The sequence below is a fragment of the Podarcis erhardii genome (assembly GCF_964252035.2).
Source record: "Podarcis erhardii genome assembly, chromosome: 2".
In the NCBI taxonomy this organism is placed as follows: domain Eukaryota; kingdom Metazoa; phylum Chordata; class Lepidosauria; order Squamata; family Lacertidae; genus Podarcis; species Podarcis erhardii.
The window spans coordinates 48995986-49014215 of record NC_138498.1 but is presented as its reverse complement, the minus strand read 5'-3'; the positions used below and the strand labels follow the sequence as shown (position 1 = coordinate 49014215).

Sequence of the window (18230 nt, the reverse complement as noted above, 5' to 3'; positions counted from 1 at the left end):
ATGGGCTGAACCACCAAGGCAATTATTCTGTTCTTATTTACATAGCTATTTTGGAGGCAGCCATTCCTGTTTGCAATTCTGGCAAGTATAGTTAGCCCAATAGCTTGAGGGAGATGTATGTCCCTAAGGTTTGTTCCAATACCTTAAAATGTAAGCAAATTATAATGCATTGCATCAGTGCTTTTTGCTTGTCTAGTAGGTTTGAGAAATAGATTGACTGATCCTGGGGCCGAACCCTCGCCAAAACAACCCTGGGTGAAGGAGCAGGATGAATGCTAATGGGGTGGCATTGGGAAGGAGGCGGGAAGGCACCCCCCTAGCCCCTGTGCACCGTGTGAGGGAACCAGTCATGCTGCCCTAAATCCACCTCTGGTGCTAAAATGAAACACTAAATATGGATTAAAATTGTCTGATCAGCAGGACTTTAAAGCACAGCTCAGGGCTCTTACAAGCCGCCTGTAAAGAGCACTGTGCAGCGCTTTCAGACATCTGATCCGCAGCACTTCAGGAGCCAGGTGTGCAGTGCCTTCAAAACTCCACACACCCCAACTGGCAGGCCTTTAGAAGCCCCTTGTGGGCTTCAGAAGCCTAACCATCTTTTTATCTGCCAACATGTGATGTCCTATATGATTTCAGGTGATTGGCAGCTGGCTTTTCAACTGCATCTCTGAACGTAGAATATAAAGTTTCTTGTGTTACCTTTGTCTAAGATTCTGCCTGTCATCTTTGCTCTAACAAATATTTACAGTACTTTGCAAAGTATCCTACTTAATCAGCTGTATCTTTGCTTGAATAATGTGTAGTGCAGGCTGCTTTTCTGGACTTTTAGGTCATAAAGGGTGCATACCTGAAGACAGGACCGAGTCCTAAAGTTCTAAACCATACAATTCCCAACTGTAAACTCCGGCAGCAAAAACCTTAGTTTCACCAGAGATGAATGAAGCTCTACATTTTAAAAAGAAGTCTTTAAGGTCACATCATTTCCCCCACAAGAGCTCTTCTTTCTCCATCTCATTTGTTTCGAAGGAAATGTAACAACAACACTTGACAATAGTAGGAGAGGGGGTCTTTCTCTAGTAAAATGACTCATGACGAAGCCGCACATAACCCTCTGTTCTTTAGGGGCTGGGAATTGGAAGACTTTTGCTCACCTCCCTCATTATCCTTGTTATCAGCACAGGAGGTTTCCATAGCAACATTGCATCCAGGCCCTCTCCAGCCGGTCTGGCAGACACACTGCCAGCTGTTCTGACCGAGTGTGCATCTCCCATTGCCATTGCACAAATCAGGGCAGCCATCTGGTTGAAGAAATGAAGAAGATAAGTACAAGAAATACTATTTGCACTAAGATTCTATGCTCAAGGCACATTAAACAATGTTACTGTGCACTCAAAAAGAAAGCTGAAGGCTGTATCAAACATGCTTGCTGGTGTAAGGAACATCTTTTTGCTTGGAGGATGACTATGGGAAGTAGAAGGCAAAAGAGAAATAATGCGTAAAAATACATGTAGTCTTCGGTGTCATAAATGTATCTTTAGGGTTGATTTTAATAGCAAAAAAGAATTAAGCTTCTACTGCAGCTAGATCTTATTCCTATTTTTTTTTTACATTTGAATATCTATAATTTTATGACATGTTACTAGCTCTATATAAGCATCCCCCCAAAGAATCTGAGACTGTGGTTGGATTCCTGCTACAAGTATCTAAATTATTAGGGGACAAGTGTAATCTCAATAAAAGGAAATTCAATCCACGTGCATTTTTGCTATATCAGGGTTCTATAACCTAGATTGTGGGCTTGTACAAAACTCTGAAATGGAACATTTCAAAATAAATGTGCACTTTATACAAAATATGGTTATGGGTGGGAAAATGAGTGCACTCGTTCTACTTATGTCGTATCTTATTACCTGCAAAGCTACCTTAAAATAGCGAAGATCATTTAAGGGCTCCAAATTATTAAGGGTGTCTTTCCTTGCTATCAACTAATTTTAAGTATTGGATTTCCCTGGATTTTTAATATACACACTTGGAATTCTGCAGCAGCCAAAGGCTACAACCAAGCTACTCAGGAGTAACCATGTCACAGTAAAAATTGCAGCCTCCCTTGTACAAAAACACAAGAAGGTTAAAAACATCTAATAGCTGAAACCCCTTTGACAAATTGGAGGCAAAGTAATTTGTGTTCTGATTGCAGAATTTGGTGAGCTTCAACACTAATGGATGTGGAGCGGTGACCCCTGCAGCAATGGAATGTCATGACTTGTGGAGTTGCACTAACGCAGTGAACTGGCCTGGAACTTAGAACCACAGGATCTGCTTGTGATGAAGCAGAAAGTGATTTATGTGCACCAGAACCACCCATCAACAACTGTGGTCTAGCACAGCCAAGCAAAGCTGTTGCATAAAGAAATTCAGTGGGAAATTAAATCTAAACAATATCTTTAAGCCTTCTTGGGTCACAGCTACAAATATATACAAGATTCAGGAATGAGATGATGATTCAGTGCCAACTAAAGAAACATAATCCCACTGAAGCTACAGTTTAACATACTACAAACAAGCAGTATTTTGACTCTTTAACCATAAAAACGAATTAAAAATTGAACTGAAGTGAATAGTTACTTGTTCTCTCTTCCATTTCACTGAACACTTTTTAAATGGGCTTGGATATTTATTAATGATCTCGCACTATTTTGACATGTGGAATTACATGGAAGCTAACAATTTCAGTAGGTCCCTATGATCTGTAAAGTGAGTAGTTCTGTTTAAATGTTTCGTTGTTCTGAACATACAAATGTGTACAGACAATTCTGATCACACAGAAAAGCAAAATGGATAATAGGAGAGCTTTGGCAGTCAGCATCCAGAAGGTAAAAAAGTCTCAGAGGAAATAGGACCTGTACTTTTTGATCAGTAAAACATAGACATAGAGAATAGGAATCAGAAACAAGAGTGCTTGAGCAACTTCTTTCAGGAATATATTTTCTCATTCATGCGATGGCATTTGATGATGAATGTGATACAGATCAAAGGCTGGTAAGCTAACCAAAAGGACATGATCTGATCTATAATGGGAATATCCAAGACCCTTAATTATTATACAGATCATGCTATTTTATAATCTCTGCCTCAAAAAATAGTCACACTGATATCGCCATAATTACACATAAGTTTTTCAGGATTGTGACCAAAAATCCAAAAGAATCAGTTTTAATGCCAGAAGCAATAATAAATATGAATATGGATGGTGCCTCTTGGTTATGACAGCTGCACAATATTGGAGATAACATCACATATCTTGCATCTAAACAATGTGCTTGTTTACTGTGATGAAGTAAAATAAAATAAAATTGTTCTTTGATAAAAATCCTTGGGAATGTTTCTAGCAGGAACGTTCAAGCAACAACCCTGCACCAAAAAAAACACCAGGGCATGTTTCCCTATCTTGAAGGGCAGTAAGCACAAGCACTGGTGTTAGGGGACATCCTCTGGGGAATGGCGGTTCGAATCCCTGCGACGGGGTGAGTTCCCGTTGCTCGGTCCCTGCTCCTGCCAACCTAGCAGTTTGAAAGCACGTCAAAGTGCAAGTAGATAAATAGGTACCACTCCGGCGGGAAGGTAAACGGCATTTCCGTGCACTGCTCTGGTTCACCAGAAGTGGCTTAGTCATGCTGGCCACAGAAGCTGTACGCCAGCTCCCTCAGCCAATAAAGCGATATAAGCGCCGCAACCCCAGAGTCGTCCGAGACTGGACCTAATGGACAGGGGTCCCTTTAACTTTACACCCATTTTTACTTTTTCAAAACAGACAGGGGACAACTTCAAGGTACAATTTGCAACACTCAGCTAGTGCTGACAGGTTCCTCAGAGAAGCAGTACATCAGCCTTAACTATGCCTTCATATAATCTTTTCTATTTGAACAGAAAGTATGTGTACAGCTTTAGGCGGGAGGGAATTGGATACTTCAACTTATTTTAGGTATGGTATACCTACCGGTACTATTGCTGAACCATTATGTCTAATCTGGACCATTTCTTTTTTGAAGGTAAACTCTTCACTTTCCTTTCACAGCTAGTCCTTGAGCTCTCTGTTGCTACTGCCAACTGTGTGATGTGGGCTTGTTTTTCACAAGCCTGGAGAAGGCAACCTCAGTTTATAATGGCCAAGAATCACCACATACTAACAAGCCCTATAAAACTCCTTCTGTTGCTCATAAAGTGTTCTTAGAAAGTACTATTCACCCTGCTCTCAGGCAGAAAAAAAGAACTGCTTGCATTATACAGGCACAAAAGGAGGCAAGTACTCTGTGCAGTCTAAAATAAATCTTGAAGATGTTTTATTTTACCTCTTCAGCATGTCATGTGTGCTGTCTGAACAACCACAATGATACTATATCAAGGGAGGCATCATGCTGCAGGACACCTGATTTGTTTTAAATGTAAAATGAGCATTAATTGTGAATATATACACTCTGGGTTTTCTTGTTGAAGGGAAATTGGAGAGAGATAAACAGATCAGAGTAGCAGAGGGGGTTTCTCCCCCAGTACATCTGAGCAAGAGGAAAACATGAACAAAATCTCTGAAAAAGTTTTCATTGCAGCTGGGAATTAATAGACATGACTTTGCTTTTAGCTTGAAGAAGGAAGGAAGGAAGACTATAACGGACATGGTGTTGCTAGGAAACACTTTACCACCACAGCAAAGTTCATTCCATTTGTGGCCTTCCAAAGACAGATTTCATATTTCATAAACATATAAAAAATCAGAAACAGTTTCCATTAAAATATAATAAATACCTAAAAGCTAGTGCATAGATAGTCCACAATGTGATCTAATTATTTTACGTCAACATGGGTTGCTTTGTGCATGTGTCCCTTTTAAAAAGCTGTGTAAATGAAGGATAAATTTAGCTTTGACAAAAAGCTCTAAGTGCAAAGTAGTGGCTACTTAGGATCTTTATAAATGCAAAAAAGCACATTCAAATTATCTCCGCATAAATATTTATTTGGCAGACAACACAAAACTGCTTTGTCAACCATTAGATAGATAGCTAGATAGACTGATAGATATATATACACATAGCTTGTCTTAAGAGCCCATTTATACAATACCTAGATGTCTACACAATCATCTATGGAGTAATAATTGTTGTTAAAAGCGTGTCCATTATTTTCATGCAATATATTTACATTTCAATCTAAATTACTTGCTCCTAAAAACTTCCTGAATATGTATAAGAGCTGGTGGTGACTGGAGTATCATGAGATGCTTATATTCATCTAACACTTACTAAGGCTCTTTACCAAATTATCTTGAAGAGCAGGAATCAAACTCTGCATGCTAGAATAGTGCTAACATTTTTATAAAACTCCAAATGCTCTCACAAAGAATTCTGTTGCAACACAACAATATGAGTACTATCTATGTAGGTAAATAATGGGCACTTCAATCATTCCTTACAGAAACTCGAGCCAGAGTTTTAAAGTAAACTGGAAACTTAATGCAAGCAGAGTATCCTAAAGATAGGTACACTGCTGTAACCCTATATATATGAAATATGTTAACAAAGGATATTATCAATGGGCTTCTGAAACAGAAGGACATTATACTAGGACAGGTTTCCATTAGCTTCACATAATACACTACTTTAACTATGCTAGCGCAGATTTCTTAGTCTCCAAATTAATATACAGGTATATTTTCATGACAGCTTTTTAGCCTATCAGTTATTTAGAGTAACAATAGCCCTATCCAGGCCTGTGCAGAGTTTGTCTGAGCCCTGGGGTGGCAGTCTTGTTAGAACAAAGTTAACATTAATGGGATTTCAAAGCTGGAATTGACATCCGTGGGGGGGGGGGATTCTGAAAGGCGGTACTTTGTCCTGGATCTTAGGCAAGCCAATTGAAAAATAGCAGGTTTTTGACGTTTTTGTAAAAAACAACAACTCAACAACTTTTGGGGTGTCCTGGCTTTTACTTTTTGAAATATGGCAACCCTACTATAAACTCAATCAAAAAAGCAGCTGGTTCCTGGCAGAACTTTGGCTGGCTTATCCCAGCAAGGCCCGGGGAATGTATACCTGGCTCCCCCCACCGTCTGTACAGGCCTGGCCCTCTCACATGCTCCTTCCATGCAATAGGCAATGTATGAACAGGGACAGGCTTCTCTAAGTGATGGTTCCCTAACTGATGACAAAACCCCTCCCCATATTTCTTATTTTCATGCTGTCATCCCTCTTGCTTTCCGTTGTGCCCTGAACAAGGGAACCACCCACACCAACCTAAATCTGGTGTTGGTCTTGCAGCGTTTCTCAACCTTAATACTGATTGGGAGCCGCCCAGAGTGGCTGGGGAAACTCAGCCAGATGGGCGGGGTATAAATAATAAATTATTATTATTATTATTATTATTATTATTATTATTATTATTAACCTGTGGGTCCCCAGATGTTGTTGGACTACAACTCCCATCATCCCTGAGCTCTGGCCTTGCTAGCTAGGGGTGATGGGAGTTGTAGTTCAACAACATCTGGGGACCCACAGGTTGAGAAAGGCTGGCTACAGGCAGGCAACAGCCCACAAAACTGTCCCTTAGATCATATGTTGTGCCATCCCCACTCCCCAGTGTCTATGCATTGAGCATGGGCACCTGCAAAGGATTGCATCAGCTGCAATTGTCCACACTCAATGCACAGATGTCAGAAGTGGAGCCAGAAGGCACACCCTGTGCTCCACATATTAATCCTATGTGTGGACAGAATGCATCAATACAAATATTGACTTCATGTGTTGCAGAGATACAACTTGGGAAACATCATTCTCTGCATTAAACAGCATAGTTTTCTTCCTTACAATATATGACAGAAAATGTTTTTTAAAGAGCTCTCTTTGTTCAACTGCAGTATACACAGTCGAGCAGATAGCTTCTCAGAATGGGCAAAACATAAGCAAATGTGGGCAGAGCTCTTGGATGTCTCCAGCAGTGTGCCTCAACATGATCTAGCAAGACCACATATCTGGATAAGAAGTTACCTTTTCTTGACCTTTTGGTTCTCAGCTTGCCTAAATCAATATTAGAGGAGGATTAGGAAAGGCTATTAATTAAGAGAATGAACTTACCTGACTCAGTAAGTTTTGTAAATTTATTGTTTTTGCAATATCAATGCAAATATAGATGATTAAAGTTCTTTTATATAAGAACAAGAAACAATTAGAAAATCCCCATCCTATACTATATACTATGGATAATGGAATTAAAGTATAAATAAATCACTGTGAACTTGAGAGCATAAAGCAACAAGACCCAAATTAACATGGTTTCCTAGTATAGGATTCTATGTTCATTTCAAAATTGATTAAACTTCCATAAGAAGTCTAGTTTATCAATGGTGGAACTTGTTAAACAGCTTAAGTAAAATGTATGCTAAGCTCTCAAAATGAGTTACCAATTTAACTCACATATTAAACCCTAACTAAACTTTTCAGACTTGGAATATGGAGAATAGAGGGGTATTGGTACATAGGATTTGGTGTGGTTTTTGTTTTTAAGTTTACAGTATATGGTTATTTGTAGTGGGTATTAGAGGTGGACAAATATGTAAGTTTCTGTTTCTTTCCATTTCTCATTTTTCCAATCTTAAATTTGGTTCTTATTGTTCCACATCAGTTTGCAATTTCTCTTTAAAGGCCTCGTGACAATTTCTTGGCATTTAGTACAATTCCTCCCAACAACCACACTTTTGTGAAGCAATTTCCACTGATACAATGAACACACACTTGTATTAATTGAATTAATGACAAAATAAGGGGTATAAAAGTGGGCCAACTACGTTGTAAGTTAAAAGCTTATGTGGATGTTGTTGTTTTGACGTTGTAACACCCACTAGAAAGTGTACCAGTGGTTTTGGAGGAATTAAAGGAGTTTGGTAACTTAGCAGGTTTTAAACTAAACAAACAAAAACAACTAGTCACAATGCTAGTAAAAAATACGGATGCTCAACTCACGAAAGACTTGGAAAGAATTAGAAGTATGAAGAGTGAAAAGAAAGTAACATACCTGGGGATATGATTAACAATAAATAACTGCAATATATTGAATTATAATTACTCAAGGGCTTGGAAAGAAATTAGAACAGATTTGCAAATCTGGAATAGAATGGAGTAGAATATTTTCAGGTTTTTTTTTTTTTGGTCAATTCCTTGAAATCTTTGAAAGGAAAGATTTTTCTTTTTCTTTGTTGTATCGTTTTTGTTCATGCTTTGTTGATGTGGAATGTTATCAGAAAAGCGCGTGCATGCGCACGCACACACACATGGTTCTTTCTGTGAAAAAAAGAAAAGCATGACTGATTTTTTCCAATAAGGTTAAAAAATCAATAACTCCTATGGATTGTACCTTGCACATTCCTAATGAACTCTGACCTTGGCATTCTTACAGCTGCATTTCTTCTCTGTAGAATCTATAACAAGTTGAAAAGCAGTCTTTGGTTTTATTTTGAAGGACGGGGAAAATGATCACGAACACAGATTTAAGCAGTACTCGATGAAATTTAGTCCTGCCGGTTGCATTTGTGTCATGTTAAAGGTATTGTTGACAGATTCATACGAGATTTAGTAAACAGTATTAGTTTTTGAGATCAGATTAAACCACAGAGTATTGTTATACAACTACTGAACATGAGTTTACAAAGAAACAGGTTCCCTTTTGAAAAACAAAGATACTATGGCTCCTGTCAAAAAGTTACTTGGTTCCCTCAGGAGATGAAGTATGATGAATACAGAGTGCCATAAATCTGTCTGCATTTAGGAAGAATTGCACTTCTAGGCCATTGTAACATGAAGTAGACTACTGCAAATACTACATATCGCACAGTAAGCAATCTTTAACCGAGAACCCAATGATTTGATAACTTCTGAAAGTCTTAAGGACACGGCAGCATCCTTGTTCTTGATTTCATATGGCAGTGCATTATATCCCAGCACTAATAGCAGCTCAATCCAACAGCTCACATCAATTTAAAGGGCTGGTTCAGACATAATACTAAACCAGGAATGACAAACTTCTCCCTTTTAGCTATGAAGAAGGAATTTAGAAACTAGTAACAGCATGGCCTCAATGGGGTTCAAAGACTGGTTTAAAACAGAACCCTTTCTTTTATGCCTTAATACACTTGTGTATTTGCAGAAACTAAGGCAAGGTATTACCTTTTCCCAGATCCAAGCTACTTAACAATGACATTTCAAAATTCCTCCCCCAACCCATTACACACAGAGTACCAGAAAAAATGTACTGAGATACATGGGTCCTGAGAGACAAATACAACAGCTATCCTAGTCACACAATTCCAAAGAAGGAATTATTTGTAAATGGGAAAATGCTCCATTTCAGGGCAAGGTCCCAGATGGAAAGGCTCTGCTGTAAGACCCCAAAACCAGTCCAGGGGCTATGAAAGATATCTGTCAGTTCAGGCAGGGGCATGGTCAAGAGGCAGCAGTTCAGGTAAATTAGCTGTGACTGCCATACAGAGCTATTAGAAAGATATTGTTCCAACAGTTCCTTCAGCTTGGTACTGAGACTTTCAAGGTGGAGCTGCTGGCACTACACGTAGGGTGATCCCCAGGTTCCTTAGACTAAGATTCCTGACTCTTCCTGAGCTTCGCTAAGGTCCGGGGCCTCCAGGTCATCCATCGGTGAGGAATCCTATAGCTAAAGTATGACAGAGGGAGACATAGATATGCTCCAGGACAGTGAGGGGCAAAGATGTGACAAAACTGTGACAAAAAGTGATGATGGATCTACATATTTTGAAAAAACTTTGAAATACAATTTCCAACATTTCTGCACTGCTGATATCCTGAAAAAATGGTTCCAATACCAGAAGTTCACAGGTAAAATGTTTATTGTGAAGCTCATCCTTAGTGTGAACAGCTTTTGTAAAGCTCTCCTAATCCCTTTCTTTAATCTGTACTATATGCAGGGACTACATGTAGCATGTACATTCTACTAACTACTACATTTGGGCTCCTTCATTGCACAAATTCCTTCTATTTGCACATTGACGTGGGCTCCTTCTATTTGTAAAAACTCATTTTTTCCCAAACCGCATTAGATGATCAGTAATGTAGTCTTGCTTGTCCAAAGTGTGGCATGTCTCCATTAGGGAATGGTTGCTGCTGTGCTCATAGCTCATGAACAAAGCAAAGTAGAAAACCTGTTGCCTCCTTTATTCATCTTCTTAGTTTCCTTAAGACAACCACAGCCGTGGGATAAATTGTCATGCAACCATCTCAGATCAACCTAAAAATTCTCCCTTTAAAATAATTAATACATTTTGCTTCCTTGGATCCATAGTGAACAGCAACTTGCTACTTGAACAGGAATAAAACATTTGTATCAGGAAGGAGCCCTTGACAGAGTTGGGAAGTATGTTTGGAATAATGTCAAACTAACCACCAAAATGAAAGGCGCTTCAGATGTTATGGAATGCAGGAGGACCAGCAAGTAGTATAATATAAGGTTATTATTATATATCAGTTGCCAAAAAGAGTAACAGTTAAAACAATTACAAACCAAGTATAGATACTGGCTGGGATAAAAATATCCACTTGTTGAAAGATGCAAATGTTCAGCAGAGGCAAAAAAGACAATAGAAATGATGTCTACCTGATATATAAAGGTAAAGGGACCCCTGACCGTTAAGTCCAGTCATGGACGACTCTGGGGTTGTGGCGCTCATCTTGCTTTACTGGCCAATGGAGCCGGAGTTTGTCCGCAGACAGTTTTTCCGAGTCATGTGGCCAGCATGACTAAGCCGCTTCTGGCGAACCAGAGCAGCACACGGAAATGCCATTTACCTTCCCGCCAGAGCGGTACCTATTTATCTACTTGCACTTTGACGTGCTTTGGACTGCTAGGTTGGCAGGAGCAGGGACCGAGCAGCAGGAGCTCACCCTGTCATGGGTATTAGACCACAGTGCCTTCCTGTACCTTGGGTTACAGATGCTTCAGGTTACAGACTCCGCTAACCCAGAAATAGTACCTCGGGTTAAGAACTTTGCTTCAGGATGAGAACAGAAATCATGCAGCGGCGGCGCGGGAGGCCCCATTAGCTAAAGTGGTACCTCAGGTTAAGAACACTTTCAGGTTAAGAACGGACCGACAGTGGAATTCGACAGTGGAATTTGCTGCCAAGGAGTGTGGTGGAGTCTCCTTCTTTGGAGGTCTTTAAGCAGAGGCTTGACAACCATATGTCAGGAGTGCTCTGATGGTGTTTCCTGCTTGGCAGGGGGTTGGACTCGATGGCCCTTGTGGTCTCTTCCAACTCTATGATTCTATGATTCTATGACCTCCAGAACAAATTAAATTCTTAACCCGAGGTACCACCGTATACAGCAAGTCACAAAGTGTAGGTGTCACCACACTAAAAGCCCCATTCTGAAACTGTGAGGAATGAAGCTCCTGATAAGATGGTATTTGCAGGATGCTCTCCCCTGCAGAACACAGAGACCAATTGGGTATATGAGGGATGAGATTACATTAATTTATGATTAGGTAAGGTTACATTAATGGTTTTAGTGCCACAGATGAACCCTGAAGAAGGACTTTGCTGGTAGATTGAAGAGTATTGCCATGAGACTGAATTGCATCAGAGTACTGCACTTGCTGCCCATTTACTACAGGCCCAATTCAAGGTGCTGACTCCAGTGTATAAGACAATAACTTGAAGTTGTGTCTGTCCCATGATCTGTCAGCCTGTGCCTTAATATTTTTAGGGGAGTTTCTGCTGGTGGTCTTGTCTATAAAAGTTCATTCAGTGGGGACTCAGAGCAGACTTTTCTTTTATATGGTGTCCCAGTTGTGGGGACTTTTTCCTGGTGGTGATAAAACTGTCCCTCATACAATTGGTCTTCAGATGTCAAATGAAGACATATTTATTCCTCCTAGCCTTTGGAGATTACTGAGCTGACTCCCAGTTGTTTCTTGCTGAATTATTTGCTACTTTTAGTATTCCTTGTGTTTTTTGGATATGTATCATAATCTAAACGTTGATGCATGGTTTAACAAACAAACAACATCTAGAGGGGCACAGGTTAGCCAACCCTGTTCTAGACCCTGTTGTAGAATTTCACCCTGAATTTTACCATGAGGCATTGCAATGGAAAATGGGAAATATAAAGTACATTCATCAGTGGAAAAGAATTTATATAGAATGTAAACACATATTTGGATGCACTTTTAACTGGATGCTTAATTAGCAGATTTTCTTAACAGCTTTCTTAAAGCAGTTATGGTCTGTTGTGAAAATCCTTCTTAATCAGGATTTTATGCAACTGTGTAATGATCCAAGAGTCTCTTTCTGGTCAGTGTACAAATCCAGGAATGATATATACTTAATGCATTTAAAGCATTTTTCTCCTTATAATTTATAAAACAGTTTGCTCTTAATCAGAGTTATCTGAAAGCTGTGTTTTCTGTAACTGCACCATTCCAACCCAATATTCACAAGGTTGATGCTCATATGGAATGCGATCACAAATCATTCTGCTCCCCTTCCCAGTTCTCCCACATAAGAGAATGAGGCTGTTTCTGGTTGTGTGGAGCACCTAACTCCTGCAGGTCGTCAACCAGGTATGTTGCTGATGTCCTTTGCACAATAAAGCACACCTACCATCCCTAATAATATTACACGCAGCTCCTATACATTATATACGGTTAGACCCATAGATCAGAGGCTACTTTCACTAAGAACAGTATAGTACACAGAACGGAACAGGAAAGAAATGGTGGGGAAATGCAACAGCAAGTATCTGCAGAAAAAAGATCTGGATCCCCCTTCCCTTCACATTTCTGCATTTATTGCATTAAAAACATGTATGTAATAATATGTAAAGAATTAATCTAGGAAACACACAATAACAACAGCAGCAGCCAGATTGCACAAAAATACCTTACACCAGCATGCTGGCCTTTGCTCCTTGTTTCTCTGAGATTTAAAGTGCTTCAGTATATACTGCTTCATAATTCTTTTTTTAAAAAACACAGTTACTAATGCAATTTTAGTTAAACTATAGATGCCCTTGATCCAATGCCAACCCACTCTGTATTTTCCCACTGTAATTGATGCATTTCACACTTTTATTTTATTTTTTTCCATCAGTTTCTCAGAACATGCTCTCTATGGAGCAGGCCATAATCAGAAATGTGGGGATTGGTATTCCAATAAGGAATCAATTAATAACGATTCTAGAGAAACAATAGTAAAATACAATTTTGTTTCTATGATGCCAGTTAAGGAATCAATGGGTCTAACCATTTGCACACTTCTTTTCTTTTCCTTGCTTTTATTATCAATTCCTATCAGAACAAAGAAACCAATGACAAATTCCGTTTGTTTTCCCTGTACCTACTAACTTTCTAAAACACAAATATAAACAAAGCAAAACAAGAGGTTCAGTCAGAAATCAATGCTGCATCTTGGAAATTACATTCAGAAAACACAAGACTTGTTACTGTTATGCTACCTGTGAACTGTTACTGTAAGACTTTGAAAACAGATGAGGAGCTGATGAAGAGGTGGAAAGTGCCCAGGAGTGGACTGGAGTGAAGCCTGTGAGCTTGGTCCAGTCCGCCCCCAGGGCAGAGCCAGTAGTGCAGCTTGCCCACGATTGGCAATTTGAGGGCAGGCTACAATCCCAGCTGGCTGGGATGAAGACCAAACAGGGTTGTGCCAGCCTGGGAAAACCCCTGGCCATGTCCCTCACTGGAGCCAAGGGGATGGGGAGTTCCTGTCCTGCACTGCTGCCTGACCACATATGATAAGCAGTCCTGTAAGACTTTGAAAATAGATAAGCAGGAAATACAGCTTATCAAATGCTGTAACCCTAATGCTGTCTCATATTGTGCTTTATTTTTTATTTTAAAAAGGAACAAATAATTATCATGAAATAAACTTTGACGTGGCATGCAAAAAAACCCCCAGTAAAAGTGCTATGATACTTTAAAATCAAAGGAATGCAGATTTTTTTAAAAAAGAAAATTAAACCCTGCTTTCTAACTTTAATGATAAGCAAGCTGCTGCCATAAAGCTTTGTGCTATGATGCTAATTTCTTTATTGGCTCACAGAGGGAATAGGTCTGCAAGAGCAAAAACACACATTCTGCCTTGCTTCATTAAAGGGAAAAGCAAAAGACGTCGGCTTAGTTTATATTCACAATGTGCTGAAAAGTTGATGGCAGCATGCTGAAAGAACCAAGTGCCACTTTCCACCATTCCCAGTGGTAAAAACAAAAGAATGTTCTCTCATCTGTACTGACGTTTCTTTGGTTTTATGAGAATTACAATCATCAATGGCAGTTACTCCTTTTGTATTTGCACAAACTGAATTTGCAAAAATAACATCATTTCTCTCCTTGTGGGAGATTCCAAGCCATTTGAGATCAGTATTTTGATGCTGAACCACTTTTGTGATCAATAAATCACTAGCTTGTAAAGAAAGAGAATTAAGTAAAATGTTATTACTAAACTAGTAAGATACTTATTTTCTCTCCCTCCCTACTTTAATGCAGCTTTCTGGATAAAATATGAGACTATAATTTCTATACTTTTAATTAATTATATATACAGGCAGCCCGCCGTTTACGAAGGGGTTATGTTCCAAGGCACAGTGCACGTTGGTCGTGTATAACTGAAACCCATTGAAAAAGACTGCAGACACCTGCTCTACCCTTTTTGTGACATTTCAGTGACATCTTTATGATGTTTCTCAGTCACTTCCGGGTCCACATATTGAACACACTTAAACAGGGGGCTGCCTGTATTCCAATATCCTTCACATATTAAAAAAAAGTATTAATAGCACTTTGGAATGGACCTATCACTATCTTGCTAATGGTGTTATCATTTTCAGTAGTATGGTGAATTGGGACCATGTTCAAGATATTTGGTGGACCTTTTGGAGAAAATTAAAATGTATGCAGCTGAAATTCTAGCTACATATATTATTCACTAACAGCTTTGTTATTTAACACATACCTAAAGAAAACATAATCACCTTCTTTGTGGTTTTGACTTAGAACTCATATAAAATTGAACACATATTCTAAAGTTACCAGTGCTTGTATATTTCAAATTTTTGTATTAAGAAATGAATCAATGTTTAATTATATGAAAAAATACCTCTATTAACTCCTGTAATTTGATGCAGAATAACTACCTGAAAATGCCTACATGCTGTCCTTCTTTGCTGTGCATAAATAACATGCCTTGTTCTTTGTAAGTTGATTGAGCTACTCTGCACTGGACTGCTAATGCATCAATATAGAATAAAGATATAATGGGATTAGGAGAAAAGCAATAAACCTGCATCTTGAATGGCAGTTTTTCAAAATTATGGTTCCCTGTTACCAATACAGCAAACCTAGTGCCTTTTGATTTACATAGTTTCTCAGAGTACTATGAAAATCTTATAGGATTTAGAATGCTATGAGTCTTATAGGATAGGATTGAAACAGGAATGAAAAGAAACAACTTGCTCGTTTGCTTGTTTGAAAACCCAAAGGGGAAAAAATAGTCTTGATGAAAGAAAAACATGTGACATGACAATTGCCATTACAAATTAAACACTGGGATCACATAAAACCTCATCCAAGCTGCTGTGGGGGTGGGGTGGGGAGGACAAGTACAGACGGTCTCTTGCACATCAGCTGCCACTGAGCAGTTCACATCATGAAAAACCAGCTGCATGCCCTGCATCTGGAGCAACCTATTATAGGGAGAATGCTGTAAATCAGTCAGTCTACACATGCAACAGTTGCTTTAATCTGGCAGGGATTTTTGCAACTGCACAATACATTTTTCAGCCAGAGTGATTATTGGAATCATTGCTAAATTGCTGGGGACAGCCTAGATCACACATTGTGCGATTTGGCTTTAAATGATAAACAATATTAGATGGAATTCACCCAGTGAATTGCATCAATGCAATTCTGCCTACCCTCCATGCCACATCTGCACTCAAGGCCAAATGGCATGGTCAGTGTCGCATGTAGTAAGACTCTTACAAGGGCATTATTTATTTTCATCCTACGATTCCTATTAATATATCAGACGACAATGTAAATCAAATTGTAAAATGTGTCTTTTGCTTCTTATCCCACATTAGTAACACTCAGGTATGTACATAAAGAACCTGAGAGGCTCAGTTACATTTTTGGTGTAAAGAGTGATAAGTCATAGGAGAATGTTTTTTCAAATATATTCAACTAGTAGCAGAAATGATTGAATTATACTGAGATAGTGCCAATATCAGGATCAGCCCTTCACCTTCATGCTAGGTCTTGATGAGGATAAAGTTGGTGGAAAATTTGTGTTTACAACTCTAAGGCATCTCCATAAAACCATACATGATGCCTGTGGAAATAATGCCACTGTCTAGCTCATCAAATGTCAAATAAATAAACAACTATCTGACATTTAGAAGACATCTGAAGGCAGCCCTGTTTAGGGAAGTTTTTAATGACTGATGTTTTAATGTATTTTTAATCTTTTGTTGGAAGCAGCCCAGAGCGGGTGGGGAAACCCAGCCAGATGGGTGGGGAATGAATGAATGAATGAATGAATAAATAAATAAATAAATAAATAAATAAATAAAATTATTATTATTATTATTAAACAAAGATTTTTTTTGCTTACCTTTATTTTAAAAAAAGATAAAGATTGAACTTTGCAAGTTTACTTACAAGTAGTTCCACTGACCTCAGTGAGTGTGCTTCATTTGAGCTCTACAAGAGAATATCACCCAGATCATTTGCAAATTTCTATATACAACTTCAATATGCAGCTGGTGTCTGGAAAGGCATGATTTCAGTCTCAATAGTTAGCTGAATATTCTGGATTTTTCATTCAAGAATTAAAAGTATGATGCTATGATGCATTATTATAAAATAATAATGTACAGACCAATTCTGCAAATCATTTTCATGTGTGGCTCTGAGATTTTCTTCTTTTTAAGAAGCTCCCTACTTTTTATTTGACTTCCAATAGTGAGTGCCCAACTACCACCAGAGTTTATCTCTACAGTTAAAATATCTCTGTTATTTTGTCTCCAGCAATACCGTGTAATACCTTCACTCACGGAAACTGGTGCTTGACACTACAGGGTATAAAATAACATAGAAAACACATTGTTGGAACATTAACAGTTGGCTAGTGCAGTAAATACACTTCAGGACAGCAAACTCAGCTCTGTCCTTTTAGCAGTTAGATCAGCAGCTTGATCAATCCTATTTCATTTTTCTTTTCTTTCTGGGCTTCATAAAAGTTCGAGAATTGATAGAAAAATCAATATAGCCCATGTAGACACAGGAAAGGAATATTCTTATTTAAGTCAGGAAGTTATTTACAAATATCAGCAGGATGCAGCTCTTTGAAGTCCTGCATGACACAGCGGAGAGGAACACAGCTGAGAAGTACACTGATTGCCTTTTAAAGTGGCCCAAAGAAGGAATAAGGTTGTATGTTTTGCACATAAATAAATGGAAAGGCGAAAAATTGCAACATTGTGTGGCATTTTCTAGTCATGACTAGAGGCGTGAAGTTAAGTGACAGATAACTGATATTCCTATTGAAATTGTGTTTTATCTGTTCCTAGAAGTTCATACAAGAAGCAACTGTTGATTCTCAATAAAGCCTGAATATAATCAATTATGTTTTTACCCTACCAGCAGATAGAACAAAATTGTCACCCAAGTAGATGCAAGCTACAAAAAATGAAGCACACTTTAAAATTCCACTAAATTATTGATACTTAGGCTGTAATCCTAGACATATTTATTTGAGAGTAAGTTCTATTCAACACAACGTGAATTATTTCTGAGTAAACTTGCACAGGAATGTGCTACTAAGACCTATTAGTGCGCAGTTACCAACCAATGGAATCACCACAGCATCAACAGCCTTTCCACGCATGGAGGCCAGAGCGGGGGGAGAGGCAGACGATTGCTGCACTAGCGAACAAGAAAATTGTGGTCATATTGATCCTAAGATATTGTAACGCCATTATTGTTGCTTCCTGCACCCTGGCCCTGGCGACCTCAGACTACCTGGCTGGCAAAGCCACAGTTTCTTTTACTAAACTCAGGGTTGCCTGGGAAGACTGCTTGGCAATTATGGTATTATTTCATTATAATTTTGTTTCAACATAGATTTAGGCAAATGTCATATGCTCTCT

At 38.8% G+C, this 18230-nt stretch overlaps 1 protein-coding gene across 19 annotated transcripts in view; it reads right to left on the bottom strand.

Annotated features, from left to right (window-relative positions):
* The window catches only part of TENM2 (teneurin transmembrane protein 2), a 782612-nt gene that overhangs the window by 75497 nt on the left and 688885 nt on the right, over window positions 1-18230 (bottom strand). For 18 of the 19 annotated variants that reach the window (XM_081845776.1, XM_081845777.1, XM_081845770.1 and 15 more), the window contains one exon: window positions 1152-1298. The exons of the other annotated variant lie outside the window; for it this stretch is intronic. In XM_081845776.1, coding sequence (XP_081701902.1) covers window positions 1152-1298 — 147 coding nt within the window. The remainder of the gene's footprint in view (window positions 1-1151; window positions 1299-18230) is intronic. 19 annotated transcript variants of the gene reach the window in all.